Raw genomic sequence first — 27,285 nt, 5'->3', positions numbered from 1 at the left:
TTTAAAAATTGTTTGTTAAAAAAAAATATAGAAAATTGCTCTCCAAAATCAAATTTTAATGACGTTGGGTTTGATCTATTGCTAGATATTTGTGAGATTAATTTAATTGCAGGAAACCTATTAGGTGGTGGGATTAATAATTAGAAAAAAATAGTCTTTAAAATAATGATTATGCATCCTCTTTTCACGTAGGATTAGTCTCTTATAGTTTTGTCTTCTTTAGCTTTTTCTCCCCATTTTACCCTCTTTGCCCATTTTCTTCTCTTTCGCTTTTACAATTTTTTCCAGCAAAGAGGAGAAAAAAGGGACAAGACTTCATCCTCCTTTTCTTCATCTTCCTCTTCGTCAATTCTCTCTAAGATGCGACTAAGTAACCAGATAATTTCTCAGCTTCTCATTTTAACCAAGCAAATAAATAAAGCAACCTGAAAATCTCTTGTTTTTCTTTACGGGAAAATTCGTTTTTCTTTGTAGTGGTCGTACTAAACACGCTTCCTTTTGTATGTAAAAGCTGTGGAATCTTAAACCAGCTTTTTTTTTTTGTGGGTTGAATTCAACTCTCTTTTTTTTTTCTTCTTTTTCTTTCGAATCCGACCATCTCTGCAACATCGTACTTGGGGGAGACAAGTCTGTCAAAGACCATTTCCGTTGTCTTCCTCACTAGAAGAAACTCTCTTTGTCTCTGTCTCTCTGTACTTGACCTCTCTCTTTTTCCGTATCTTTCAGCCTTTGATTCCGCTTTTTGTTTCTTCCCAATCGCACATGTATCTTGTATGTCTCTTCTTCTTCTCTGACAAGACTTGATTTTTTTCACAATTAACCATTGCTTCTCTACTGTTATTCAAAGGATTAATCTTAATTTCTCTTTGGATTTCAGTGTTTCGGAGGAATCGGTAGTTATGGAGTATAGGGTTTTCTCGCCATGTCCAATAATGATTCCCAAGTAGACGAAAAGAAGATCCTTTGAGCTTGAAATTCCAGTCTTTACGCTGATGATTCCGGTAGGAATTTGATCGAACACTTGGTGTGCCGATAATATGAAGCAACAACGGTGGTTCGTGATCCTCTGCTTGCTCGTCTTGTTTCTAATGGTGGACGCTCGTGGCAGACGGCTACTCAGCGAAGACCAGAGCGATTCTGCTCTGTTAACGGCGTTCAAGCAAATCTCCCTTAAGTCGGATCCTAACAACATTCTGGGTAACTGGAAATACGGGTCGGGTCGTCGTGACCCATGTTCTTGGCGAGGCGTCTCTTGCTCTAACGATGGTCGAGTCATTGCTCTGGATCTACGAAACGGTGGCCTTATCGGCACTTTAAACCTCAGTAATCTCACGGCGTTGTCGCATCTCCGGTATCTCCATCTGCAAGGAAACTCCTTCTCGTCGGGAGACTCCTCTGTATCTTCTTCCGATTGTTCACTTGAGGTTTTAGACTTATCTTCAAACTCGATTTCGGATTCTTCGATGGTGGATTACGTTTTCTCTAGCTGTTTGAGCCTGGTCTCTGTCAATTTCTCAAGCAACAAGCTTGCCGGGAAATTGAATTCTTCTCCGTCGACGAGTAACAAGAGAATCACCACCGTCGATCTCTCGTATAATCTCTTTTCAGATGAGATTCCGGAGACTTTCATCTCGGGTTTTCCGGCGTCTCTTAAATACCTTGATCTATCTCACAATAATTTCTCCGGCGACTTCTCCCGTCTCAGTTTCGGGCTCTGCGGTAACCTCACCGTATTTAGTCTATCAAAGAACAACGTCTCCGGCGATAGATTCCCAATTAGTCTGACAAACTGTAAGCTCCTCGAGACGCTAAACCTCTCTCGGAACAGTCTCGCCGGGAAAATCTCCGGCGAAGGATATTGGGGAAATTTCCAGAACCTGAAACAGCTCTCTCTCGCACACAATCTTTTCTCCGGAGAGATTCCGCCGGAGCTTTCTCTGCTCTGCCGAACACTAGAGGTCCTCGATCTCTCCGGCAACAGTCTCACCGGTGAGCTACCCCAATCATTCACCTCCTGTGGCTCATTACAAAACCTAAACTTGGGAAACAACAAGCTCTCCGGCGATTTCTTAAGCACCGTCGTGAGTAAACTCCCTAGAATCACTTATCTTTACTTGCCATACAACAACATTTCAGGCTCTGTTCCGATCTCGCTCACAAACTGTACTAATCTACGAGTTCTTGATCTGAGCTCAAACGAGTTCACCGGAAAAGTACCATCCGGTTTCTGCTCTCTACAAAGCTCGCCGGTTCTGGAGAAGTTGCTTCTCGCCAACAATTACCTCTCCGGGACTGTTCCTGTTGAGCTTGGTAAATGCAAGAGCTTGAAGACTATAGATCTCAGCTTCAATGCTCTCATTGGTCCGATTCCAAAAGAGATATGGACATTGCCTAATCTCTCCGACTTAGTTATGTGGGCGAACAATCTCACCGGTGGAATCCCGGACGGCGTTTGTGTTGACGGAGGAAACTTGGAAACGCTGATCCTAAACAACAACCTCTTAACCGGTTCTATCCCAGAATCAATCTCGAAATGCACCAACATGCTTTGGATCTCCCTTTCTAGTAACCTGCTTACCGGGAAAATCCCTGTAGGAATTGGAAACCTCGAAAAGCTAGCGATTCTGCAACTCGGGAACAATTCTTTAACCGGGAATGTCCCGCCTGAGCTCGGGAACTGCAAGAGCCTTATCTGGCTTGATCTCAATAGTAACAATCTAACTGGGAATCTCCCAGCTGAGCTTGCTAGCCAGACCGGTCTTGTAATGCCTGGAAGCGTGTCTGGTAAACAGTTTGCGTTCGTGAGGAATGAAGGTGGAACTGATTGCAGAGGTGCAGGCGGTTTAGTTGAGTTCGAAGGGATTCGTGCAGAGCGTTTAGAGCATTTTCCGAGGTTTCATTCGTGTCCGGCCACTCGGATATACTCTGGCATGACGATGTACACATTCTCTGGTAATGGGAGCATCATCTACTTGGACCTCTCATACAACGCAGTTTCAGGTTCTATTCCTCCTAGCTACGGTGAAATGAACTACCTTCAGGTCTTGAATCTGGGACATAACCTGTTAACCGGAACCATACCGGATAGCTTTGGAGGATTAAAAGCAATCGGAGTTCTTGATCTATCTCACAACGATCTCCAAGGATTCTTGCCTGGCTCACTTGGAGGCCTCTCTTTCCTCAGCGACTTAGACGTCTCTAACAACAATCTTACCGGAACAATACCATTTGGTGGCCAACTTACGACGTTTCCTGTCACAAGATACGCAAACAACTCTGGCCTCTGCGGGGTTCCTCTCCCGCCTTGCAGCTCTGGTTCTCGGCCCACGGGCTCACATGCTCACCCTAAGAAGCAGAGCATTGGCACTGGGATGATCACTGGGATTGTATTTTCGTTCATGTGTATTGTTATGCTTACTATGGCGCTTTACCGACTAAGGAAGGTTCAGAAGAAGGAAAAGCAGAGAGAGAAGTACATTGAGAGCCTTCCGACCTCTGGCAGCAGCAGCTGGAAGCTCTCTAGCGTTCCTGAACCGTTAAGCATCAACGTTGCGACGTTTGAGAAGCCGCTGCGAAAACTCACTTTTGCACACCTTTTAGAAGCCACGAATGGGTTTAGTGCTGATAGTATGATCGGATCAGGCGGGTTTGGAGATGTTTACAAGGCTCAACTCGCGGACGGGTCTGTTGTAGCAATCAAGAAGCTGATTCAAGTGACGGGACAAGGCGACAGAGAGTTCATGGCTGAGATGGAGACGGTTGGAAAGATCAAACATAGAAACCTCGTTCCTCTTTTGGGCTATTGCAAGGTCGGTGAAGAGAGACTTCTTGTCTACGAGTACATGAAACATGGAAGCTTAGAGACAGTTCTACACGAGAAGACCAAGAAAGGCGGAATCTTTCTCGATTGGACTGCGAGGAAGAAGATTGCAACAGGAGCTGCGCGTGGGCTAGCATTCCTGCACCATAGCTGCATTCCTCACATTATCCACAGAGACATGAAGTCAAGCAACGTTCTTCTAGACCAAGATTTCGTAGCTCGTGTCTCGGATTTCGGTATGGCAAGGCTGGTGAGCGCTCTGGACACGCATTTGAGCGTGAGCACGCTCGCGGGTACTCCCGGTTATGTTCCACCAGAGTATTACCAGAGTTTCCGGTGCACCACCAAAGGAGATGTGTATAGCTACGGCGTTATACTTCTCGAGCTTCTCTCAGGCAAGAAACCGATTGATCCAGAGGAGTTTGGTGAAGACAACAACCTCGTGGGATGGGCTAAACAGCTCTACAGGGAGAAGAGAGGAGCTGAGATTCTTGATCCGGACTTGATAACAGAGAAATCTGGCGATGTTGAACTATTTCATTACTTGAAAATCGCCTTTCAGTGTCTGGACGATCGACCGTTCAAAAGGCCAACTATGATTCAAGTAATGGCAATGTTCAAAGAGCTTGTTCAGGTAGATACAGAGAACGATAGTCTCGATGAGTTTTCTCTCAAGGAAACACCTTTGGTAGAAGAAGCACGAGATAAAGAACCTTAATAAGATGAGAGATTGCCCATTCCAGGGAAATTGTGAAGGTTGAAAATTTGTATTTTTCTTCCCAATTTTGTTGTCGGTGACTCAGTGTATATAAAAGTACAACAACTACAGTCTGTATGTGGAAAAAGGAAAAAAAAAAAAACGCAGACGACGACATTTAAGAGTTTAGCACTTAGCACTTCTGTTTCTTGTCAAGGTTTTTTTTTTTTTTTTTTTGCTTGTTTGTTACTTACCATACACGGTTTTAGACTATAGAAAAATACTTCGTTGTAAAATTTTGGTACCTTTGGTCCATTTTACTAAGAAATTAATCTTACCTTAGTTTTAACTGTTTGAGCCATGTTTATTCACTCCACAATCGACATAATACAGTTTGAAAAGTTTTTCTACCTTTGTCCACGTAACTACGTATGGGAAAATACTAGCTACCCATCGGAAAATGGTGAATTTTCATAGAACACTTTATATCAGACAAGTAAGATCTCTCTGCTTATTTCATCGAAGATTTTGGATACATTACATACGCGTTACAAAAAAGTGAAGAACAATGCGTCTTTTCAAAAGAAGAAGAAAAAAAATTTACTTAAGGGATAGACATACATACATTTCAATTTCATGTATATACGAATAAACCATATACTTTTAAAAATCAATATGATAAAATAAAAAGTGATTAAAAAAAAAGACCCAAAAAAAAAACAAGAAAATAAATCCGTTGGGTAAACGTTGTGCAAATGCCTCTCATCGATCAAATCAACCGAAGAATCCAAACTCTTTTGTTGCATTTTTTTAAAGTATTGTATTTGTAAAAGGTTAACTTAGGCACCAGCGTAAGGGTTAGGTTTCGGTGTGCCCTTGACGAGACCACATTGGAGGCTTGTCTCAGGCATGTTGTATTCATCTCTCAATGATTTCTCAGGCGACAAAACACTCGCGTAAAGCTGCTGTCCTAAGTAACGTCTCTCAGTGTTCTCAGACCGAATGTTCCACATTCCACAGTTATCGAATGTGAGCAAGATTGCTGCCCAACACTTTGGGTAGACTTGGACTGTGTGTCTACTCACTGCGTCCAGGAGATTGTAGTTCTTTCTCTTCTCTGGGGTCCAAGTCCCTGGCTCGACACTATGAAAACAGAGAAAATTTGAAAATTAGATTAAAACGTAGAGTTACTTATAACGCAAGAAATAGGATTGGTTACTTGTTATGAAAGAAATTGGTGTAAACAGTTGAGTGTTTTGTTTGCTTCACTTACGCGACGGCAAAGAAGGAGTAACCGTCCAAGTGCCAAGACTGAACGCTCTTCTCATGGTTCTCAAACACCACCTCGATGAAGGTGCGGTGAGTAATGTTAAGAACGTTTGGCTCAATCTTGATGGTCTTGATCTGTTCCGGGGTTGGGTTATCGGTGATGGAATCGTATTTAAAGACCTTGTCGGCAATACCAAAGTACTCGGCGAGCTTTAGAGGGGTTTCGGGGTCAATGTGGGAGACACCGTTCAATGCGTACCTGAGCTTGCCATCGACCTTGCCCTGAGTATTCTTGAGAACGATGGTGCGTGAGATGTTGATCTTTCCATAGTGGTAAGATCCCTGAGGGTTAGGCCTGGCCGCACTAGCAGTCAAGTTCCACCTGAAAGATCGGAACTGGTTCAACGACCAAGCCCAGCCAACTGGACCAGCCGGGAGCTGAGAAGAGGCGGGTCCTTTGCCTCCCTCGTAGCGGAGAAGCCCGGTTGTTGTAATAACCGACTTCAAGAACCTAGAGGATGCAACCATGTAGTAATCTTTAGGTTCTTGATTAGCGGTAACGATGGTTCCGTAGCACTGACCAACGTGAACGTCGAGAGAGTCGTAATCGTTCTGAAGAACATGCGATCCTTCCATTTCAACGAGCTTCATCTTGTGGTTCTGAATCCTAAAGTTGAGAGATGTCTTGAGACCTACGTTACAAATCCTAACCCTGTAAGTCTTTCCAGGTTTCAAGGTGAAGAGAGGTGCGTCGGATCCATCGCCTTTGCCGGCTTTTCCGTTGATGAGAATACCGTCTGGACGACCAAGAGTGCGACCACCGTCAAGGAATTTCTTCAACTGAGTGTGGCTCTTGGTGTACCAGTCACCGATGAGGACAGTGTAGTCATCTTCCGGATCAGCGTAAGGGACCGGGATGAGAAGACGGCTGTTCACACGGAGACCACCGAATCCACCAGCGGAACGGTGCAGTGCAGTACTAGGGTAGTAGAAATAGCTTCCGATCTGATCCTTTGGCTGGAAATGGTAAGTGTAGTTTGTGCCTGGCATGATTGGACACATTGTTCCTGGTGTCCCATCTTGCCAACAGTTCTTCCTGTGCTGGATCCCATTCCTAATATTACCAAAAACATAATTAATGGTTATTACTTGAGAAATTGATACATGTTGGTGAGATTAATGAATGGTTATTACCAAGTGAGGAGGAAGGGTTCGTCGAGATTGTTGAAGACATTGATGATAATGTTGTTGTTGGAGGTTGAGTTAATGTTGGGACCAGGGAATTGGCCGTTGATTAGAATGACTTGTTGTGGAACGCCGAGAGGAGAGACGGTTCCGTAGGTAACGTTCCACACGTGGTGGAAGTAAGGGTCTTCGGCTTGGACCACCACGGTTGCGGCTGCGGCCAGGTAGAGGCACGCGGCCAATAGTTTAACCCCTCGCATAACAATAAACAATTTTTGGTTCCGATTAACAGTTTTGGATTTTTCTTTTTTTATGCGTTTTGGTGGGGTGTTAATTGTTTATTGTTATTTTGAAATATGCTTTTGGGGTTTGAATTTCGAGTTGTGGAAATGGTTCAAGGCATTTTATAGGGGTTTTTTAGACGAATGTTTTTCCTTGTTTTTCTCTTCTTCTTTGGGGTCTCCTCCCTTTTCGCTATTCCTTTCGTCCTTATTTGGGAACACCGAAGTTTAACCTCTCCCTATTTTTGGTGTTTTTTTCTTTCTCTTAGTTTCTTTTTCTATTTTTTTTTTGCTTTTTTTTTTGGTTTCAATGTATTTTAAATTTTGCTATTTTGAATTATGAGAGATGAAATCTATTAGTCATGTGATTTACAAAACTTATATTATGATCTTATTTAACAAAGTGTATAGAAAATCAATTTTACTTGCTTTTCGATTAAGTACAAACATAATCATTAAAGCTTGAATATCATTTAGCACCATGTATAGTTTGACTTAGCCGACTCCTGTTAAGCTTAGATGTAAATTTAGTGTCATTGCTTGCTTAACATCTGGTTCTTTGAACCAATTAAGGGTTCTGAGACCGAGTCCTACAAAACCCAAATAATCAATGGGTAAAACCACCGGCCACTAAGGTATTCAACATTAGCTAGGTAATGTGTTCAAACTACCTAGTACTAAGAACTTTTTTGTAGTTTGAGACAAAAAAATCCCTCCAGCCAGCTACTCATTTACTAATCAAAGTCCTATCTGTCTGAGCTAGTTGGCAAAAACGACAACAAACGTAGGTGATAGCACTCGAATGTCTTGTAACCATCCAGCCAGATGATCATCTCCTCTGCCTGATGTACTAGTTTCGTATATGTATTTTCTATATAAAAAAAAAACTATCTTTCTTCATCGAGAAAAAGGATCTCGATTGCATTTTACTTCATATCCAATTTGAGCTTTCTTTGCCCTTGACTAACTCTCACACTTTTCTTCCATATTTTATCTCAATCGTTTTTCTCAAAGAAGAAAATTCTTACACTTCTAACTGGAAAACAGACTTCTAAAATGATAAAGTATGCTATTGTTCCAAAAACAATGTATGCCGCATATAATTCTTTTAGATATGGCGTAACGATATTGTTGTGAATTAACTCGAATCAACTAGAAGAAGATGATAACTAAAAGAAAAAAATCGCAAATTTGAGGAAAATACCGGTTTAGGGTTTCTTTATTGAATGTATGAATAATCAATTACAATTCCTAAAACTTGTATTTATATCTTCAAAAACTTTCAGCGTGTTACATTCCTCAATTCACTTTAACATAACCCTTTTAGAATATTCTGTCACCTGAAACAACAGCTATTCACTTTTTCTTTTTTTCTGTCTAATATGTATTAACCAATTACTAGCTTATAGCGCAGCAAAAGGTCTTAGTTGCTACTTTCATTGGCGAATTAGTGCATTCGAGTCATAGACATGTGGGGCATCAAGAAAACAGGAGATCAGATTGTGGTTGAAAAACCACTCTACTCAAATCCTAGGAATAAATCTCACATTAGGAACATCAGGAGATCCAGATTGTGGGTGAAGAGTCACCTTACTCAGACCCTAGGGATATTTATGTGCCAGCTCATTTGAACTTAGGTGTTATCCCTTCAAAAGCAAAAAGGAAGTGGTTCACAATTATTCATAAATCATAACCTTCACTTAGTTACAAATTATTTGCAACTTTATTGGCTTTTATATATTCTTCCATCGCTCAAGCTTCATTGTTTAATCAATAATAAAAATAGTCAAAAATCTTAAACATCATTATATATAAATGAAACGAAAGCAATAACAAACTAGTGGTTTAGGCAGCAAAATGATCGCAGATACTAATTTCATCCAATACAGGATGTTGTAAATTGTAATCACTTTTCATTCGTCACACTCCATCCTTTGGGTTCACCGTTTCGTCTCATAGGTTTTTCCCATTTGCTCTCTCCCTTGCTTGAAATCTTAGCTCTGGATACATATATATTTCCTACCAAAAAATCATATATATATATATATATATATATCGGTTATCTTTTCAACCAACAATAAAAAAATCAAATATACCAAAGAATGAAAGTGCGAGTTCTTAATGTCCAAATGACAAAGTATAATAACTAGTAATGTAGTTCTTCACGAGACCATAATTTTTTTTTCCGTGTGTAATAATCAACCGTACGTTAGCTGAAGTATGTATAAAGAAACAAAATCACTTGATGACAGTTGGGCCTGTGGGAAGTTAATTAGTTAATTTGGCATCGTTAGAGAGAATCCAATATTAGAATACGATCCGAGTTGTATGCTCGCTCAAAAAAAAAATCGAAACCCTAAGGACCAAAAAGAGATTCAAAAATAGAATTTTGACAAAAAGAGAATTAGAGATGAAGCGTGAAAAAAGGCGACGATTCCGTGCAAACCAAGGTATCTTCTCCTGCATAAATAGTTAATCAAGACAACACCAAAAAGACTCGTCAAGAGCAAGAGAACATAGTTTCTTCTTGCTTTTGAGGGAAAAAAAAAAAATAAATAATTTTTTATATAGGAAAGGGTTAATTTATTAATAAAAAAATAAAAATAAAAAATGCAGGGTGGTAAGCTTTTGACGGTGTTGGTATGCATCGTCTCCACGGTGGCGATGGTGAACGCCGGCGATCCTTACTTTTACTACACGTGGAACGTGACTTACGGAACCATCGCACCACTCGGAATTCCCCAACAGGTGATCCTCATCAACGGACAGTTCCCTGGTCCCAACCTAAACTCCACCTCCAACAACAACATCGTCATCAATGTCTTCAACAACCTTGACGAGCCTTTCCTCTTGACCTGGTGAGTTGTCTTTTTAAAAAACAAATCATATTTTTTTAAAACAGAAAACATTTTTTCAATAATTTTGTTTGCAAAGGTCAAACGCCAAATGCAAATGGAAAGTTCTCATTTCCTTTGATGTTCATTTTTATTTACAATTAAGAGTTTGTTTCAGATCTTTAAGATTGTTGGTTTGTTTGAGAAAAAATATAGGTACTAGTTTAAACGTTATGTTATTTTTGTTTTCTGGTTTGACAAATTGAAAACCAAATTAAAATCGAAATCTTTTTGGATCGTTCAATCTATTCGGTTTGAGAAAAGTCTGGTTTATCTTCTGTTCAGATTTTTTTTTTTTCTTTTAAAATTACAAAAACTTGTATATATATTTCACAAAAAAACACATCAACCTACAATAACAAATGTTTACAAAAAAGAATGTAATATTTTTAGTTCTTAAATGGTTTACATAAACATAGGGTTACAAAGCAAAATGTAATAACTAGTCTTGATTGTGTCTTCGGATGGTGAGACCTGATCACGAATATATAAATGGTTGTGTGACGTGGCAGGAGTGGACTCCAGCACAGGAAGAACAGCTGGCAAGATGGTGTGGCAGGGACCTCATGCCCAATCCCAGCAGGAACCAACTTCACATACCATTTCCAGCCAAAGGACCAGATCGGTAGCTACTTCTATTACCCATCCACCTCTCTCCACCGCTTCTCCGGTGGTTTCGGTGGCCTTCGTGTCAACAGCCGTCTCCTCATCCCTGTCCCTTACGCTGACCCCGAAGACGACTACACCGTCCTCATCAACGACTGGTACACCAAGAGCCACACCGCCCTCAAGAACTTCCTTGACAGTGGTCGCACTCTTGGATCCCCCGACGGTGTTCTCATCAACGGTAAATCCGGCAAGGTCGGAGGAAACAACGAGCCGCTCTTCACCATGAAGCCAGGAAAGACTTACAAGTACAGGATCTGCAACGTCGGGTTCAAGTCCACTCTCAACTTCAGGATCCAAGGACACAAGATGAAGCTTGTTGAGATGGAAGGCTCTCACGTTATCCAGAACGACTACGACTCACTCGACGTCCATGTCGGACAGTGCTTCGCTGTTCTTGTGACTGCTGACCAAGTGGCCAAGAACTACTACATGGTTGCATCCACTAGGTTCCTCAAGAAGGAAGTCAGCACTGTTGGTGTGATGAGCTACGAAGGAAGCAATGTTCAAGCTTCAAACGAGCTCCCAAAGGCTCCCGTTGGATGGGCTTGGTCTCTTAACCAGTTCAGGTCCTTCAGATGGAACTTAACCGCCAGCGCGGCTAGACCTAACCCACAGGGATCTTACCACTACGGAAAGATCAACATCACACGTACCATCAAGCTCGCCAACACCAAGAACTTGGTGAATGGAAAGGTCAGGTTTGGGCTCAACGGTGTATCACACGTTGACCCTGAGACTCCCTTGAAGCTTGCTGAGTACTTCGGGTTGGCCGAGAAGGTCTTCAAATACAACGTCATCAAGGACGAACCAGCAGCCAAGATCACAACACTAGTCGTCGAGCCTAATGTCCTCAACATCACTTTCCGTACCTTTGTCGAAATCGTCTTCGAAAACCACGAGAAAAGCATGCAATCCTTCAACTTGGACGGTTACTCCTTCTTCAACGTCGCGTAAGCTCCAACATTCTCAAAACCTTGCTTGCTTCTTGTATACTACTTTATAGGTCCCATGCATCTTTTCTTTAACACTTGTTCTCTTTGAAACAGTTCTGAGCCAGGAAGATGGACACCAGAGAAGAGAAAGAACTACAACTTGCTGGATGCGGTAAGCAGACACACCGTGCAAGTGTTCCCAAAGTCGTGGTCAGCGATCTTGTTGACATTCGACAATGCCGGTATGTGGAACATCAGATCAGAGAACTGGGAGAGGAGATACTTGGGCCAGCAAATGTACGTCAGTGTTCTCTCACCTGAGAAATCACTAAGAGACGAATACAACATCCCACTCAACACCAATCTCTGTGGCATCGTCAAGGGCCTGCCATTACCTACACCATACACTATTTAAACCTCACAACCTCACTTTCCCACAAAGTTTTTTATTTATTTGATATATATGTAAAATTCTACTTCCCCCACAAGTGAGTGTATTACGTGACTAATTAACCCTTTCCTAATCTCATTTAACGTATACTTTTATCTAACACATACAACATCAACTAACTGTTGTTTCTCTAAGAGTATGGTAAACAAAAAAAATTAGCTTACTTAATTCTCTCATCCTGATTTCTACACACACAAGAGCCCTGTTGTTCAATTTGCACAGTCATTTCAGATAAGAACTAATCTCAAAGATTTAAGTAGAATTTGTTAACTCTATTACCTCTCACATATCCTCCCGAATCGCCTGTGGATCCTTCGAGTCACCTCGATCAAATCGATGAGTAGCACATTGCTACTGTAAACTGCAAAATTAATCTCTAATTATGTTCACGTTTATGTAACTAATAATAAAACCCTGAAGAGACCACACTAGCGAATAAGAGATTCAAACTGTTGATCCCATCACCTACAGATTACACATATTGATTTTGTTGGAAAACATAGAAATCGGAGTTTGAAACTGTTACATCGACCAATTAATCGGATTCGCAAAACCCTAAATGAAAAACTAGAAGACAAAGGCAAAATCTCGAAGAGAAGAAAAACAAACATAGATCGAAATAAACCCTAAATCACCTGAGAGGTTACATTTCACCGCAAGCAAGCGCGACACAGTTACTCTTATCATCGATATCGCCCTTCGGCTTCGGTGACCAAATCGTTGACGCCTGAGGTCAAAGTTAAACAAACAAACAAACAAAAAAGAAGACAAGGGGAAGGTTCACGCGCGCGTGTGTTGTGACGATGCGATTCGACGCAGTTACGGTTTCTTTTTCTTCGTCTACTTAATGTATACATTTTATTTATTTTAAGGGGTATAAATAATTATAAGATTATTTGCATTCTTTTTTCCTTTCGAAAGAGTACTTTGTATTCAACCTTAAAAAGTTTCAGGAATCGAAAAAAAAAAAAGAATCGCTTCCTGTTTAATTAGACAAAGTTGTTTTCCCTCGTTTTTTTCTCTAATTGCGATTTAATTAGTTTTCTCCATTGTTTTTTTAATTATTGATTTGGCGTGAGTAAAAACTAAAAGCTATTAATTACCTTCTTACTCGTAGCTATTACTGAAATTTTTAAAACAAAAATATACCGAACAATATATGTATAAATACATGTCTATATATGATAATATTATGAGAAACACGTATTGCATTGATAGATACATGTGTATATAGATAAGTGTAAAGTGTAATATGTAAAACTATCATTTAATCCACATTCATCATTTCACAAACGAATTCAAACCCGTAGTAGCCAACGAGACAAAAATAAACATACTTGTGTTTTTACGATCGACGATTTGGAGTTTAAGTGGTTCTCATGGCCTTTTTAAATAATAAAAAATATTTGAGTCTTCCACCTATAATAAAGACTATTAGAGATTATAATCTTGACTTTACGATACAAGATCCTTCATTTATTAAAGAAAATGATAGCATAAATGTAGACCCAATAATATATTTGTGGGCATTTAACCAATTCTACAACCCTTTTGTTCGATTTTTTGAAGATAAAAGTATTACTATAAACGGATATTAAGAAAACAAAAATTTGTGGACCGTAATTATTTTTTTTTTTTTGAATGTGGACAGTAATTACCTCGTTCGGCTTTGTTCCATAGCTTGAGTTCTTGTGATCTTACCACAGTGATTACCTATGCGCGACACAAAGAAATATGTAGCCAAGGACAACTTGCCGATCATATTTTTCTTTTTGTTTCTTTGTAATTTATTTTGTTTTCTAATACGAAATAGATATCTACTTTGTTCTTACCTTCTTCAAGAACCAGGGCATTTGAAAATCAGAAAATGTTTTAAGAGAGAATAAAAATATAAATTTAAATCGGCAAGTCATCCTTGGCTGCACACTACTTTGGTCACATACGCGTTCCACTCTACACACATGTATATATAAAATTCACATACCAACAAAAATGTATATGTGAAAACCATATTTATCTGATATTTTTCTTCTTGAAGATAACAATAGCGATGAAAGAGGAGGTATATACATGTGTTTTGTTTGGTAAATTATGAATACTAGAGGACTCACTTGCTCTCGATTTATATAGAAGATGGTGAAGAAGAGAGATGAGAGGGGATAAAATAATTAAAATTAAAAAAAAAAAGAAGATTTGAGATGCATCATATTCATTTGTGCCCCCGAGGAGGTAGATATGCAAAAACCCTAAAAATTAAAAAGAAATAAAACGAAACCAGTTGTAATAAATTGAATTGAAGAATTAAAGAGATTCGAAAAAGAAAAATAATAATTAAAGAGATAAGGTTCCTCCATGCTTCTCCATCCTCATAAGTCATAATATTGATGTTCTTAAGCTGCAAAAGCTTTACAGCTTTAACAGATGCCATTAAGAGATATGGGTCCACTGTCCACATACGTACACACATTCATATACGCACACATACACACATGTACATATAGATATGTCATTAGATATATGGATTGCCATTGTATTTTACCAAATAGCCATCTTTTCTTCTCTTGAGCTGTTTAATTTCCGTTCGTTGAGAAAAATTAAGTGTACTCCCTTTCCATATTTAAAATTTATAAACCCCTTTGCAAAACGATCTTGAAATGCTATAATATTAGATGCTTTCTAGATTTATAAATCATCATGAGATCTTTAATATTTATTTATATATAATATTATAGTTAAAAGGTTTTGATTAATCTTGGTAAAGAAATTCTCTTTGAACAAATACTAGCTAGTATATACGCAATTATTATATATTAAAGAAAATACTAGGACGTGTTTTGAGGAAGAAGACCCACTTGCACAAGATCGACCTGGTTTTGGTAAGTTGATAGGAACCATAAGTTTCTAATTTTAGTACCTACTAAGAAAATACTCACGAGAAAAATGTACAGAGAGAGAGAGAAAAGAAGGACAAATTCTCATAAAACATTTTTTAAAAGAAGAAAGGAATCTTAACATTTACGTGTACTCCTAGTAATCCCGACAGGTACTCGAAAGGGCACGAGTGAAATAAACATTTATATTGGTAAGTAATCGGTAAAACAGGGACCGTAAGATATGTATTATCTTTGTTCTTTTGAATAAAGAAATGTATACACACACAGACAACACAAATCAGAACGTGGAATCTCAAAGTTATCGAAAAGATCAAAAAAGGACATGCTCGAGTAAGTCACTTGCGTGGCCCGTACATTTTTACATTTTCATAATTCTTAAAAGGAATATTACTGAATTCTTATGATATTAGCATGTCATATGTTAATATATAGCAACAGATAGTTGAATAGAGAAAAAAAATAGGAATGAAACGCCTATGAAAAAACTAAAATAAAGAACAGATGAATCAAATTTGCTATTTCACATTCTTCATTATTAGTAACTTTTTATCGGATTTTGTTGTTGTTATTTCAGGTAATAAATATTTTTTCTGGTACATATACAAGAAAATGGATACTTGGGGGAAAAAGAGGAAGAAAATGGGTACAATGTGATGTCAGTTGGTGGAGTGGCAGGGCGATGGGATTCTCACTGCTCTTTAGGCTCAAACCCCTATGACTCATGTGCTTCCCTCTATATTATTTTCATGCAGAATCTAGTAGTTTTAATATAAAAAAAATTATTGGAAAACCAAAAGAGTTTTTGTTTCATGCGTTTTTTTCTAATTTTTTCTTAATCTCTAGACTTGAAATTATGTGGCGGTAAAGGAAAGAAAATTGTCAAAGATAGGTATAGATTTGCTTATGGAACTTTTTCGAAATTATACTTTATAGTTTGAAGAAAGAAGCGGGATACGAATAGACATGTCTTATTTTATATTTTACACTAATAGAAATGGAGAACTATAATGTTAAAAAGATGAACAGAACCCTTTTGTTTTTATTTCCTATAAATGCTCTTCTTTATGGAGAGAGATGGGTCAACCAGAGAATCTGAAAGATTGATCTTATGACTTTGTCAATAGGTCCATGCAGGACCACAAGGACCGCTTATGATGAATTTGCAAATTATTGAATCATAGAGTCCAAAAACAATAGACCGTAATCTTATACCAAAATAGAAATATTTATGATAACTTAGGTTTCCAGGTGAAACAAATCATGATATCGCATTTTAAATGTGTAAATGCCACATTAAGAAATCTTATTAATCCATTTAAGACGTTTTATTTAATGTTACTTTTTTTGTCAAACATTAATTTTACTTCATAGAAAAAATATACTCTTATCATTTTATTAGTTATTCAGAAGACTACCATCTATATATTTCTATGTAATTTCTCTTGAATCATTTCTTCTCGTTAACTTCACCTTAACCCAAAAAAGTAAGAACTCCACAAATGCTAGTAAACATGTCCTATCACTCTGACTCTACCAAAATATCGGTGTACGGAGTTATTCCATGAAATCTATGTCCAAATCCCAAAATTGATATACGAACAAGAAAACTCTGTATAAAATCATAAGATATATGTATAAAGATAGAGAAAGAAATAGCAAATTTTATAAAAGAATGTAGTCCTTCCACTGTCTCTCTGGTTTTTACTCGTTCTCCATTATTAATTTATAACGTTTAAGAAAGACTCACAAACAAGATGAATAAATGTTACAAGGGGAATTTTTTATCGCTTATGCAAATTTTGTTTTTTAAAAGTAATGTAACAATCGACACTGAAGTTTCACCATACGCACTATGCAGAAGAAAAGATCCGTCACAAGCAAAAGCAAAGCAAAAGGTGGGGATGATTCTTAAGGGGTCAACAGCTCAAGAATCTTGTGGAGTCTCGAATCTAGTCGGTGTATCGATACCCGCCATACAACAAAGTCCACTGATCAAGATGAGAAGGAAAACGATTCCCTGCAAAAAAAAAAAAAGAAAATCACAACGAGGAAGAGACATAATCAGAGGCTTTTACTGATGGAATCATATTAGCTTTATCCTAATCAACGTATGTCAGATGAGTTGCAGTCAGTTTTATAATATTCATAAATCTTGGTTTAAAACAATGAAAACAGAAGCCAGAAGCGCTAAAGGAGTTAAAGAGTAACTTCTCACCACTAGTATGCCTTCCAAAAGCGATGACTTAAATTTGCAGAGTTCATCGCAGGTTGTAGTAACACCGACAGTGCTGTTTCCTGTAGCACTTTCAGCTAGAAACCTTTGGAGAGTTTGGTAAGATGTGTACCAAAAAGGATCAGAAACATATAGAGCTGTATATTTACTGCCAGATTGTTCCACAGAACTAACAAGTTCGGAGATGCTTTCACCTGCAGAATAGGGTCACAGAATTGCTTAAGTTCTTTGTTCTCAAACTATCTAAGTGCTTTTTCAATAACGATCTTTCCACTTACGCTCTGAATGTGGCTGGCCAGATTGACTATTTGATTCAGAACCCTCAGAGCAGAGCACAACCAAGTCAGTTTCTCCATCTTTCCTTGTTTCTCTTCTAGCAAGCAAATGATCCTGTCAATTATTTCAGAGTAATTTTTGAGTGAAATGAAGGGATGATAGAATTGAGTAGGCATAGGATTAGAAAAAACATAAACACAAGGGAGATGAGTATTACTTTGAAAGACTGCAAGTCTGATAGTTTCTGAATTGCTCCATCCTCAACAAAGCAAGAATCTGAGAACACAATATTGTTGACTCCTACATTGTGAGGGCACGCTTCTTTAAGCCCTGAAAGCAACAAATTCTCCATCCTTTCTTCCTCTGGCGCAGCGATATATGGGAATGCCAATGAGAAGTTGGAGGCTGTAAATAGATTCTGTTGAAACAAGGATATCGATGTTAAAGTATTGTGGTGGGGGGTTAAAACAAACAACTATGTCAAAGATCTGTGTTATGGAGGTAATACTAGAATTTTGTTTCGAAGAAAGGAAAACTTGGGACTTACATTCAATGTGTTAACAAGGGAAGGGTCCGAGTTCTTTTTTGAAGAAACATCAGAAGACAGTAACTGCAGGCGGAAGAGAATGTGAACATTAGAATTCTCAGCATCGCACACAAGATGCAGAACAAAGACGCTTCATTTCTAAAGACATAATTTTCTTCACATATAACAACAAGAAACCAAAGATCCATATGGTCATTTATGAAAATGATAAAACGAAGATCCCACATCCTTCACTCATACAGACATGACAGCTCGTTCATAGATAAAAAAAAAAATCTATATATTCTTACCTCTCTGCCGATGAACACAAGAGCGACATCAACAGGCTGCTCAAGTTTCTTCTCTGAGCACTAGACAAAGGAGACAGTAAAATGAAATTAAGAAAACCAAGTGTGAGCTGGAAAATCGAAATCCTGTACTCCTGGAAGAGATAGGAACATAAGAAGAAACCATACCAGAAAGTTAGACCAGCCTCCTTGAGTGAAAACAGACGCTACTAGATCCTTTGCAGACATGACCTGATAATTTACAGCCTCATCCATTTCACCATTAGCACGCCTGGTTTTGAGAATCACATAGGCAGATTAAACCACTACTCTTCTCAAGCAGTTGAATCACACAACAGATCAGATAACACATGACAGTTCTCACGCTTTCTATACATTAGATATATCTTACACAACCGAAAGCACAGAAATTTGTAGATTTTCTCGCGATAATTTATACAATGAAAAGCACGCTAAGTATAAAGAGAGAGACAGAGAGGCATAACTGGAGATGCGGAGACCAGAGGAAAGCAGGAACGGTATTGGGAGAAGCCAATCCAAATTCTACGAGGGAGGCTATGGAGAGAGTCACCAGAAATGCCACCACACCAATTTGCATCTTCATCATCTTCGTCGACGAACAATCAATCCTACGAGAGGAAGGAAAAAAAACTAAATCAATCGCGATCGAACAATTCCTCGCTCCTTGCGAAACAAAATCAACAAATTGAAACATAAGTATAAACCTGTGGAATCGAGATCGCTTCCAGAAATCGATGGATCAATAGATTTTATTTTATCACAACTTTCAAATCGAATGAAAGGGCAGATTCATATCTCTCTGATCGTCAAATCTGGGCGACACATATGAGTACAAGACTTGGGAGAGAGAGGTCGACATGTAGAGTGTTTACGACGTCGTTTCAGGAAGAAAAAAACAAAAATCAAAAACCGAAAGTAAGCCGGGTTTTGGTTTAGTTGAGATAACCGGTCTGGCGTTTTGAGCTGGAGTGGGCTCAAATTCAAAGATACGCCCCAAATTTTTAACGAACAAGAAACAGAAACCTCCTTAAATCTTCTTTTTAATTTCTCCACCTAAAGAATGTTTCCTTTCCTCTTCTGCAACGCGATCCCGCCAAAGAAACTAATACTCTTTCTTCCTTCACCAATATTCTCAACTCTTCTCGCTTTCGTTCGAGGGAATTGGAATTCAACAATTTCAATAGCAGAATCTTCGAGCCATTTTGTATATGTTTTTTCTCGATGAAGCGACATCGGAGTAACAAGTAACGAGGAGAATTTACAATGCTTTGTGATTCGTTACGAAATCGAATACATACTTGGCTTAGTGACTATGTTAGACTCCAATCTCTCGTCGTGATCCTTCTTTACGCGCAGGTAAATTGCTTTGAGATCGTTCAATTCCTCCGATTTTCTCGCTTTTACTCGTCGTATCTAGTTGGGCCTAGGGTTCCTCGATTCGTTTTCAATTTCTTTGTGTTTGTAAGTGCAAGGAACTCATCTTGATGAATCATTTGCCCAATGGTTTTAGATAGGGTGCGCGATGATCGGTGCACTAGGGGCATTGTACAATGGAGTCTTACTGATAAATTTGGCGATTGCGTTATTTGCGCTCGTTGCAATTGAGAGCAATAGCCAGAGCCTTGGACGGACCTATGCGTTTCTTCTTTTCTGCGCCATTCTTCTTGATATCTCATGGTTCATACTCTTCTCCAATGAGATTTGGTACTGTAACTACTATTCTTGAAACAGCCTTGCTTGTGAGTTGTGATCATTAACAAATTTTTGGTTTAAAATTTTTATATGGCTTGTTTAAATTTTGCAACGCATACTGTATAACAAATTCTTGATTGGCTCATTATCTTTTTAAAATGACTCATCATTAAAATCTCAAATCTTTGCTATGTCCTGTTCAGATTCTGTTGAGCCACTATAATTGTAAATTTGCTTTGCAGGAACATTTCATCTGAGATGTATCAAGCCTTTTACATCTTCTCAGTGAAACTCACCATGGCTATGGAGATTTCTGGGTTCGTTTTGAGGCTATCCTCCTCTCTGTTATGGTTTCAGATTTATAGGCTGGGAGCTTCCATTGTTGACACTTCTCTTCCCTGTCAACCAGATTCAAATTTACGGAATAGCTTCTTAGAACCTCCTCTTTTAGCTAGGCAATGTTCACGTGGTCATGATCTACGAGATAGCTTCTTAGAGACTCCTGCTATAGCTAAGCAACGTTCACGTTCTGAAGAAATCTTGCGAGATGCTATCCACGAACCAGGCTACTACACTCCTCTATTTGATGAAGGCCAAAGCAATATCACTTCTCCCAAGGGAAAACAGGTGTTTTATTTATTTTATACCTCTATTTCTTTTGTTTAAGTTTTCAGAACTAGAGCGTTAGGAATTATACAACAGGGTTCATGATGTTCGCTTAATCTGCCAATTGCATTTATGGATGGGAAATAAAGAGTTTTCTGACTCTTGCTTTAATATTTTTGAAGCTGTAGTGGATGCAATCATCTGAGAATTAGATTAATCTTAGATAGCGACTATGCCTTTAGCTCTTTAGCACTCTAGCTTAGCTGCAACATGTTTCTCACAAAACAAGCAAGACCCTCCATTAGCCTTGATAGTACATAAAAATATGCTGCTATTCTTGTTGTGACATCACTCTAATAATTACACAGCCAGCAAGGAACTGTTTTTTTTTTTTTTTTAATGCTTTTGTATCCTATTGTAGGTGATTAAAAATCATTCAAATGAAGACATTTACAAAGGATCTCCATCATCTGCTGCAGAAACCTCTGGAAATAAGTCTCGGCTATCTAGATCCTTGGAGTCCCTTGATTCTAGTCTCCGTTGGTTCAACACTTAATGGTCGAGGTACTAACTATGCCTTTTGTGCTCTTACTATTATATCCCTTGCATGTGTTAGGGTAAATTTACATTCCTATTTGCAGCATTGCTCTTAGCTTCTCACATTTGGTTGACAGTTTCCAACTGGTTTTGTCACTTTTGCAGGAAGACATTTTTTTGAATTGAGCAACTTCATTTCAACAGTCTAAGTCCACTCTTGTTTCCACTTTTGAAGAATGTAGATCCGAGGTTATACATATCGGGTGACAAGTAGGAACCGCCTTTTAGTTGCCATTTCAACATTCATTTTAGTCGAAACAACTGTATAGATAGATATGGGGTTGACATAGATGTACATCAGCATTCTTTTTTTGTACATGGAGAATACATTCCTTTGAGGTGCACTGGAGGACTAGCATAAAGAAAGATATTTTTACACATTAAAATTATTGCAGATGAGCAAGATGTTAAAACCACATTCCAGATTTTGAAGTACCAACATGGACTGTATATTGCCTAACTTTTGTAAAATTCGCAAGAGAATAAAAGAAAGAAAGAAAATAAAATTTAATTTATCCGGCTCTGGTCATGGGGCCTGATGTTGAACCACCAGCGTTGCGGAAGAATATTGTTTTTAATCAATTGGGCCTAGCCGCCTAGTAAATATATAATGATTTCGTGTGCAAATTAATTTCTTTTGACCTAAAATCGAAAACTTATCCACGTCTGACTAATAGTATTAGCTGATTAGATTAGATTAGCTTATATTAAGGGGTAATAATAAAAAAAAAGGGTCAAAGACTCAAAAAAAAAAAGTCTGCGTGGATCTCCAGCCGTTTTCAGACACTAGCTACAAAAATTGGACCTTCTCTTCTTTCAATTCCAAATTATCTCGAGGATGATCCATTTCTGCTGAGAAATCGTTCTGTGTCGCTCCAGTGTTTTCTACTCTTTGGATATTCGGATTCCGCGTGATTTTTTTTTCTTTTTTTGGTTTTCAAGTGGTAAGTTATTCGACCCTATTCCGATTCTCTTATCAAGGAAGATTCTGATTTTTTGTTTCTCTTTAATTTCTGGGTTCTGTTGTTCGAGTTTCCTCGTTTAAAATCCCAAATCTGCAAAACTCTTCCGAGATTGAGTGTAATGAGTAAAACGATTCGAGATTTTCATTTTTTCTGTTAATGGAATGATTCGATTGACTTTCGATAAGACTTTCAAATTTTCTGCTGATGATAATTTTTCTGGCTGGTTTTTTTTTTGTTTCTTTCATCAAATTTCTGATTCCAGGGTTCGATACCTAAATGCATTTTCATGTGGATGAACGATTCGTTAATTCTCAGTGTTTTATTCGACTATGAGCAGAGAGATTAGAACAAGGAATAGCTATGGAGGCTGCAAGCGAGACTAGGTATTGGTGTCACATGTGCGAGAGATCGGTGAATCCAGAAATTGAAGGCGAGATCATCAATTGCAATCTCTGTCAAGGTGGATTTGTTGAAGAAATGGATAATGCTCAAGACTCGGTTACCAATGAAAATGATGATCATCATCAGGCTGCGGATTCTCTTTGGGCTCCGATCTTGATCGGGATGATGAATAATCATGACCACCACACAAGAAACCAGAGCGACACACTTGAAGACGAAGATGATGATGATGATAATGATGAGCAGAACAATGATGGTGAGGTTGATTTGGATCAGCAGCTCGATGAGATTATGAGGAGAAGGAGAAGCCATTCGGCTGCGATCCTTGATCTGCTTCAAGGGATTCGAGCAGGTTTATCTGTTGTGTCCGAGAGCAACGAGGATAATTCGGACAACGAGCTTGTCGTCTTGATCAACTCGTTTAACCAGAGGATGAGGATTCAAGAATCTGACAACGACGCAAACTCTGTTCCTCCTTCTGGATCTTTGGGTGATTACTTCATTGGACCTGGATTCGAGACGTTGCTTGAGCGTTTGGCTGAGAATGACACTAACAACAGGTATGGGACACCTCCGGCTACAAAAGCAGCGGTTGAGTCGTTGGCGACGGTGAAGATCGATGAGAGTTTGTTGCAGTGTACTGTGTGTTTGGATGATTTTGAGATTGGGATGGTTGCGAAAGAGATGCCGTGTAAGCATAGGTTTCACAGTGACTGCTTGTTGCCATGGCTTGAGCTTCATAGCTCATGCCCTGTGTGCAGATGTCTGCTTCCTGCAACAGGTCATGATGATGAGCCAAAGACCGATGCAGAGACTTCGAGAAACGATGGTAACAATGTCGATACCAGTGTTGCTTCTACAGAGAGCAGTGGAACATCGTTAGAGTCAGGTTCAAACAATTCATCAGCTAGCTAAGTAAGGTGCACAATGTGAGAGAGGTCAATGAACAGAAGATAGTTGTGGTGAAGGATTTTGTGATTAGTTATTACTTAGTGGTGTTGTTGTTATTTGGCTGCACATAATTTCTCAAATTTCGGTGGAAAAGTGGATGCTTTCGAAATAATTACGAGTCTTTTTGTTTGTTTGACTTTTCTATGTTCGTTCTTTGATTGTTTCAAAATCAAATCTCATGATCCGATTAGTTTCATAACAAAAATAGAAGAATCATAACGAAATATCTCAGTTATGTAGTTAATCCAAACTTTTGTTGATTTCTTTGAGCAGAAGACTTGATCTTGTCTTGGGTGTCTTATATTAAAAGCATGGTTGCTTGACTAGTTTCAAAGCTCTTAACGCGGTAATATGAAAAAAAAAAATGTTTTATAGAAGCAAAAGAGAGTATGTAATTCGAAAGCTCCATTAGCATATTAATTGAACCTTAGTCAAATGTTATGGTTCTCTCTTTGGTGATTTCATCGTCGGAGGCGGTCTCAGCTCTACCATACAAATTTCTCAAACTCGGTGAGTACTTTTTAGTGTTCTTATTGGACAAAATGTGGTATACAACACACTTGTATACTGCACATGCCAACTCAAAGCTAGGATTGACCTATACGCGTTTGTACATAAAACTAGCTAAACGCAACACAATGACACTATTGTATTTTGAATAGTAGTCTGCAGAATGAACGGTTTTTGAGACTAATATGTAATAGTTCTGCAATTTCAAAAATATCGCAATGATTCTACAACTCCGAATTGATAAAACTCCGAAATATGTTAGTTAATTAAGATCATGGAACTAATGAAGATATTATTACAGACGAATCAATAATTTTTTTCAAAATAATTTTTTTCAAAAATTGTTGATAATTGTCAATAATATCTTAATTCGTTTACAATTTCAATTAGCCATCTCGACTATTCGATTTGGTTTCGGTCGACTTTTTATCGCTCTTTTAATATCTTGGTTATTTAAATCAAGAAGACTGAGTGAATAAGCTTGATTCATATACAAGCATAATTGACCTTTTCCTATAAGTACTTTATATATTTATTTAAAACTTCTCTCACAGGCTATTCTTATCATAGATTACTTATACAAAGGATATAGTTCTCTTCTACATCTAGTTTAAAGATATAATTAATCCATGTTTTTAGAATGAAACTATTTTATTGAGAATGCCTTTGCGTCATCAAAGTTTTGAACTAATTAAAGATTGCTAAAATTTGAAATTGAATTCATATATGATAATCATAATGAACCTTATAGTATGTTTTAATTTGATATAAAGACACATATGCATGAAGCTTTCTATTAACGTAACCCACAAACAAAAAACAAGTATAAAACAAAAATGAAGAGCAAGTTGTGGTTTATCGCTACGCTTTTGGTTCTCTCTTTGCTGGTTTCACCGAAGACGGCCTCAGCTCAACCATATAAAATTCGCAAAATCAGTGAGTATTTATATCATTCGATTTGCTTTTAAATTTTAATTTACTAGCCAATATGTTTCGTACATTAACTTTTGTAGAAGACGAAATAAGAGATCATATTCACAAGACAAAGAAGATCCAAACACCAGGTAGTGTGACGAAGCCTGCGGGCCAAGGCTCACCATCCAACAGAGGAGCTTCCCCGGGCTCCGGTTAAGGTGGTTAGACGAACCGGCCGATGCGCATTTGTAATATATCGCTTATATTATTATTTTTTCTTCAAATTCAAGATATTGTATTGTTTATTTATTTGTGAGCCCTAATGTGAAAGAAAAAGACAAATCGAGGAAAAAAAATGAATTTTTGTTTGACCTGTGTATATTTTTGATCAGTTTATCTTTTCAATATGCTTCGATCAGTTTATTTTAAAAATAGCGAGAATAAAACTATCTTTATCAAGATAAAATTCATCAATTTGAAAAAAACTCAGTGAACTTAAAAATGTTAGAAAGAGTTTTTTTTAAAGTTTATTTCGTTTGAGCCAAAAGATATAGAGCGTTTATATAGAGTTTAATCTTCCCAGAAACTTGCACAGATCTTGACTTTTATGATTATATCCGCTATATATGTATATCAGTATATGTATATATGATTATTTAGAAGTCTTTGCGTGAAACCATTGTTTAATATATCTTACGATAAAACTAAGTCAATATTATTTGACTGATATATATCGATCTAGCATCTATGCACATGGGACACACACTACAGAAACTTACCACCAGAAAATAAGAAAAAATGAACGGCAAGTTCTGTTTGTTTGCTTTGATTTTGGTTCTCTCTTTGGTGCTTTCGTCATACGTCGTTTTAGCTCAATCATACAAATCCGGTAAGTACAGTATTATTTGAATTATTTATATCTTTCCTATATATATTAGGTTACCACTAACGGAAAAAAAAACTAAGAATGATATCTTTTGATTCTTAAAACTTTATAGAAGAAGAGAAAATAGCAGAAACGATTCACATTCGAAAGATAATGAAGATCAGAGCACGTCGTAGTAAGTCGCCGCCCGATAGCCAATGGGGTGGGAGTGAGTCGCCAGAAGCCCCAGGCCCAAACGCAGTCTAAGGCGATGGCTATACGATTTGCGGCTACATCATATAATCTCAAATATGCCTTTTTCCTTCTGATTATAGTTTAAGCAAAGTGAAAAAAGAATCATAAGATAATTAATTTAGACATGGACCGACGTACGGCTCCTATATGTTTCACTCTTTCCTCAGATCCCTAAAAAAAAATTTTCTTTGTGTGTGGGTGTTGTCCTGGACTCTGCATATACAAAATACAAAAGCGAAGAAAAAAAAAAAAAAAGGAAGAAGAAATTGTCAACGAACCAAGTTGTCAGCAAATCTAAATTTATTTATGTAAGCTTGACCTTGTCTTCTGTGTAATTGGACGTGAAAACACATCTCTAGATAACGATGTTCATGCTCGTGACACCTGGTAACAATGTGTTCAAGGATGAAGTCTGATTATGCCAGTTGTATATTTTCCTCTCGTTAGTTGACGATGAAATAATTTATTGAAAAAAAAAATTACAAGATTCATATGAGAAAACTACTTTTAGGAAAGACTCTGTCGATTGTCGACAAAAAAAAAGGAAAGACTCTGTCGACCAAAAAAAAAAAAAGGAACGACTGTCGACGATGCTATCATTCGAAAAATTCATCTATTATTTAGTATACAAATTACAATGAAACTTGGTCACACGTCCTGATTGCTATAAATACACATACATCTTAATTCTTATATCTTATACATAAAACTTTCTAACATGCCCAAACAAAGGAATACGCAAAAATCGAAGAAACAATGAAGGGAAAGTTGTGGTTGATTGCTTCTCTTTTGCTTCTCTTGTTAGTGTTTTCATCCGATGCAATTTCACTTCAGCCATATGAGTTCCGCAAACTCAGTGAGTAGTATTGATCATATTTATCATCCGATTGATTCCACATATCTAAATACATGTATATATGTCATTAAAACCCAGTTTAGATATATGACATTTTATTGTTAAACACTATGAATTTATTAGAGTATTTAATAGTTGGATATCATACAAATAAACTAGAAAATATCTATTTGCCATTGTTACATGGCTGCTGCCTGCTATTTTTATCAAGTAAT

The 27,285-nt window shown here is 37.9% G+C and overlaps 7 protein-coding genes across 7 annotated transcripts; 5 read left to right on the top strand and 2 right to left on the bottom strand.

Annotated features, from left to right (window-relative positions):
- Positions 1 to 364: 364 nt before the first annotated feature.
- LOC18025017 (receptor-like protein kinase BRI1-like 3) lies at positions 365 to 4,646 on the top strand. The gene is made up of 2 exons (XM_006407166.2): positions 365 to 771; positions 878 to 4,646. Exon 2 carries the CDS (start codon positions 1,038 to 1,040, stop codon positions 4,536 to 4,538), a length of 3,501 nt encoding a protein of 1,166 aa, XP_006407229.1. The 5' UTR covers positions 365 to 771; positions 878 to 1,037; the 3' UTR covers positions 4,539 to 4,646.
- Positions 4,647 to 5,338: 692 nt separating this feature from the next.
- LOC18025016 (L-ascorbate oxidase homolog) lies at positions 5,339 to 7,325 on the bottom strand. Its single transcript, XM_006407165.2, has 3 exons — positions 6,981 to 7,325; positions 5,791 to 6,900; positions 5,339 to 5,660 (listed from the first exon to the last, which is right to left on the bottom strand). The coding sequence occupies exons 1-3, from the start codon at positions 7,229 to 7,231 to the stop codon at positions 5,357 to 5,359; spliced, it is 1,665 nt and encodes a 554-aa protein (XP_006407228.1). The 5' UTR covers positions 7,232 to 7,325; the 3' UTR covers positions 5,339 to 5,356.
- Positions 7,326 to 9,758: 2,433 nt separating this feature from the next.
- On the top strand, positions 9,759 to 12,307 carry LOC18025015 (L-ascorbate oxidase homolog). Its single transcript, XM_006407164.2, has 3 exons — positions 9,759 to 10,110; positions 10,659 to 11,765; positions 11,862 to 12,307. Exons 1-3 carry the CDS (start codon positions 9,863 to 9,865, stop codon positions 12,160 to 12,162), a joined length of 1,656 nt encoding a protein of 551 aa, XP_006407227.1. The 5' UTR covers positions 9,759 to 9,862; the 3' UTR covers positions 12,163 to 12,307.
- Positions 12,308 to 16,735: 4,428 nt separating this feature from the next.
- LOC18025014 lies at positions 16,736 to 19,292 on the bottom strand. The gene is made up of 9 exons (XM_006407163.2): positions 19,161 to 19,292; positions 18,921 to 19,064; positions 18,604 to 18,706; positions 18,439 to 18,498; positions 18,149 to 18,211; positions 17,819 to 18,019; positions 17,604 to 17,715; positions 17,308 to 17,519; positions 16,736 to 17,109 (listed from the first exon to the last, which is right to left on the bottom strand). Exons 2-9 carry the CDS (start codon positions 19,040 to 19,042, stop codon positions 17,017 to 17,019), a joined length of 966 nt encoding a protein of 321 aa, XP_006407226.1. The 5' UTR covers positions 19,043 to 19,064; positions 19,161 to 19,292; the 3' UTR covers positions 16,736 to 17,016.
- Positions 19,293 to 19,719: 427 nt separating this feature from the next.
- Positions 19,720 to 21,541, top strand: LOC18025013. Its single transcript, XM_024159924.1, has 5 exons — positions 19,720 to 19,812; positions 19,967 to 20,160; positions 20,391 to 20,775; positions 21,176 to 21,318; positions 21,457 to 21,541. The coding sequence occupies exons 1-4, from the start codon at positions 19,720 to 19,722 to the stop codon at positions 21,308 to 21,310; spliced, it is 807 nt and encodes a 268-aa protein (XP_024015692.1). The 3' UTR covers positions 21,311 to 21,318; positions 21,457 to 21,541.
- Positions 21,542 to 22,102: 561 nt separating this feature from the next.
- Positions 22,103 to 23,810, top strand: LOC18025012 (E3 ubiquitin-protein ligase SIRP1). The gene is made up of 2 exons (XM_024159150.1): positions 22,103 to 22,295; positions 22,654 to 23,810. The coding sequence occupies exon 2, from the start codon at positions 22,677 to 22,679 to the stop codon at positions 23,631 to 23,633; it is 957 nt and encodes a 318-aa protein (XP_024014918.1). The 5' UTR covers positions 22,103 to 22,295; positions 22,654 to 22,676; the 3' UTR covers positions 23,634 to 23,810.
- A 2,082-nt stretch (positions 23,811 to 25,892) lies between these two features.
- Positions 25,893 to 26,226, top strand: LOC18025010. The gene is made up of 2 exons (XM_006407158.1): positions 25,893 to 25,983; positions 26,093 to 26,226. The coding sequence occupies exons 1-2, from the start codon at positions 25,893 to 25,895 to the stop codon at positions 26,224 to 26,226; spliced, it is 225 nt and encodes a 74-aa protein (XP_006407221.1).
- Positions 26,227 to 27,285: the final 1,059 nt, after the last annotated feature.

This window comes from Eutrema salsugineum, unplaced genomic scaffold (genome assembly GCF_000478725.1).
Source record: "Eutrema salsugineum unplaced genomic scaffold, Eutsalg1_0 scaffold_13, whole genome shotgun sequence".
Lineage (NCBI taxonomy): Eukaryota > Viridiplantae > Streptophyta > Magnoliopsida > Brassicales > Brassicaceae > Eutrema > Eutrema salsugineum.
Note: the sequence above shows the minus strand (reverse complement) of the source record. Positions and strands in the feature narration are given on the sequence as shown.

Excerpts from the sequence above, each read along its gene's own strand:
- LOC18025014 (XM_006407163.2), bottom strand. The coding sequence starts at position 19,042 with ATGATGAAGATGCAAATTGGTGTGGTGGCATTTCTGGTGACTCTCTCC. Across the intron at positions 18,707-18,920 it reads CTCTGGTCTCCGCATCTCCA|GCGTGCTAATGGTGAAATGG; the intron begins GTTATGCCTCTC and ends TCTCAAAACCAG. Across the intron at positions 17,110-17,307 it reads TTTTGGAAGGCATACTAGTG|GGAATCGTTTTCCTTCTCAT; the intron begins GTGAGAAGTTAC and ends TTTTTTTTGCAG.
- LOC18025016 (XM_006407165.2), bottom strand. The coding sequence starts at position 7,231 with ATGCGAGGGGTTAAACTATTGGCCGCGTGCCTCTACCTGGCCGCAGCC. Across the intron at positions 6,901-6,980 it reads GAACCCTTCCTCCTCACTTG|GAATGGGATCCAGCACAGGA; the intron begins GTAATAACCATT and ends TGGTAATATTAG. Across the intron at positions 5,661-5,790 it reads TACTCCTTCTTTGCCGTCGC|TGTCGAGCCAGGGACTTGGA; the intron begins GTAAGTGAAGCA and ends CTGTTTTCATAG.
- LOC18025015 (XM_006407164.2), top strand. The coding sequence starts at position 9,863 with ATGCAGGGTGGTAAGCTTTTGACGGTGTTGGTATGCATCGTCTCCACG. Across the intron at positions 10,111-10,658 it reads GAGCCTTTCCTCTTGACCTG|GAGTGGACTCCAGCACAGGA; the intron begins GTGAGTTGTCTT and ends GTGACGTGGCAG. Across the intron at positions 11,766-11,861 it reads TACTCCTTCTTCAACGTCGC|TTCTGAGCCAGGAAGATGGA; the intron begins GTAAGCTCCAAC and ends TCTTTGAAACAG.
- LOC18025013 (XM_024159924.1), top strand. The coding sequence starts at position 19,720 with ATGCTTTGTGATTCGTTACGAAATCGAATACATACTTGGCTTAGTGAC. Across the intron at positions 20,161-20,390 it reads CTCTTCTCCAATGAGATTTG|GAACATTTCATCTGAGATGT; the intron begins GTACTGTAACTA and ends TTTGCTTTGCAG. Across the intron at positions 20,776-21,175 it reads CTTCTCCCAAGGGAAAACAG|GTGATTAAAAATCATTCAAA; the intron begins GTGTTTTATTTA and ends ATCCTATTGTAG.
- LOC18025017 (XM_006407166.2), top strand. The coding sequence starts at position 1,038 with ATGAAGCAACAACGGTGGTTCGTGATCCTCTGCTTGCTCGTCTTGTTT.
- LOC18025010 (XM_006407158.1), top strand. The coding sequence starts at position 25,893 with ATGAACGGCAAGTTCTGTTTGTTTGCTTTGATTTTGGTTCTCTCTTTG. Across the intron at positions 25,984-26,092 it reads AGCTCAATCATACAAATCCG|AAGAAGAGAAAATAGCAGAA; the intron begins GTAAGTACAGTA and ends AAAACTTTATAG.
- LOC18025012 (XM_024159150.1), top strand. The coding sequence starts at position 22,677 with ATGGAGGCTGCAAGCGAGACTAGGTATTGGTGTCACATGTGCGAGAGA.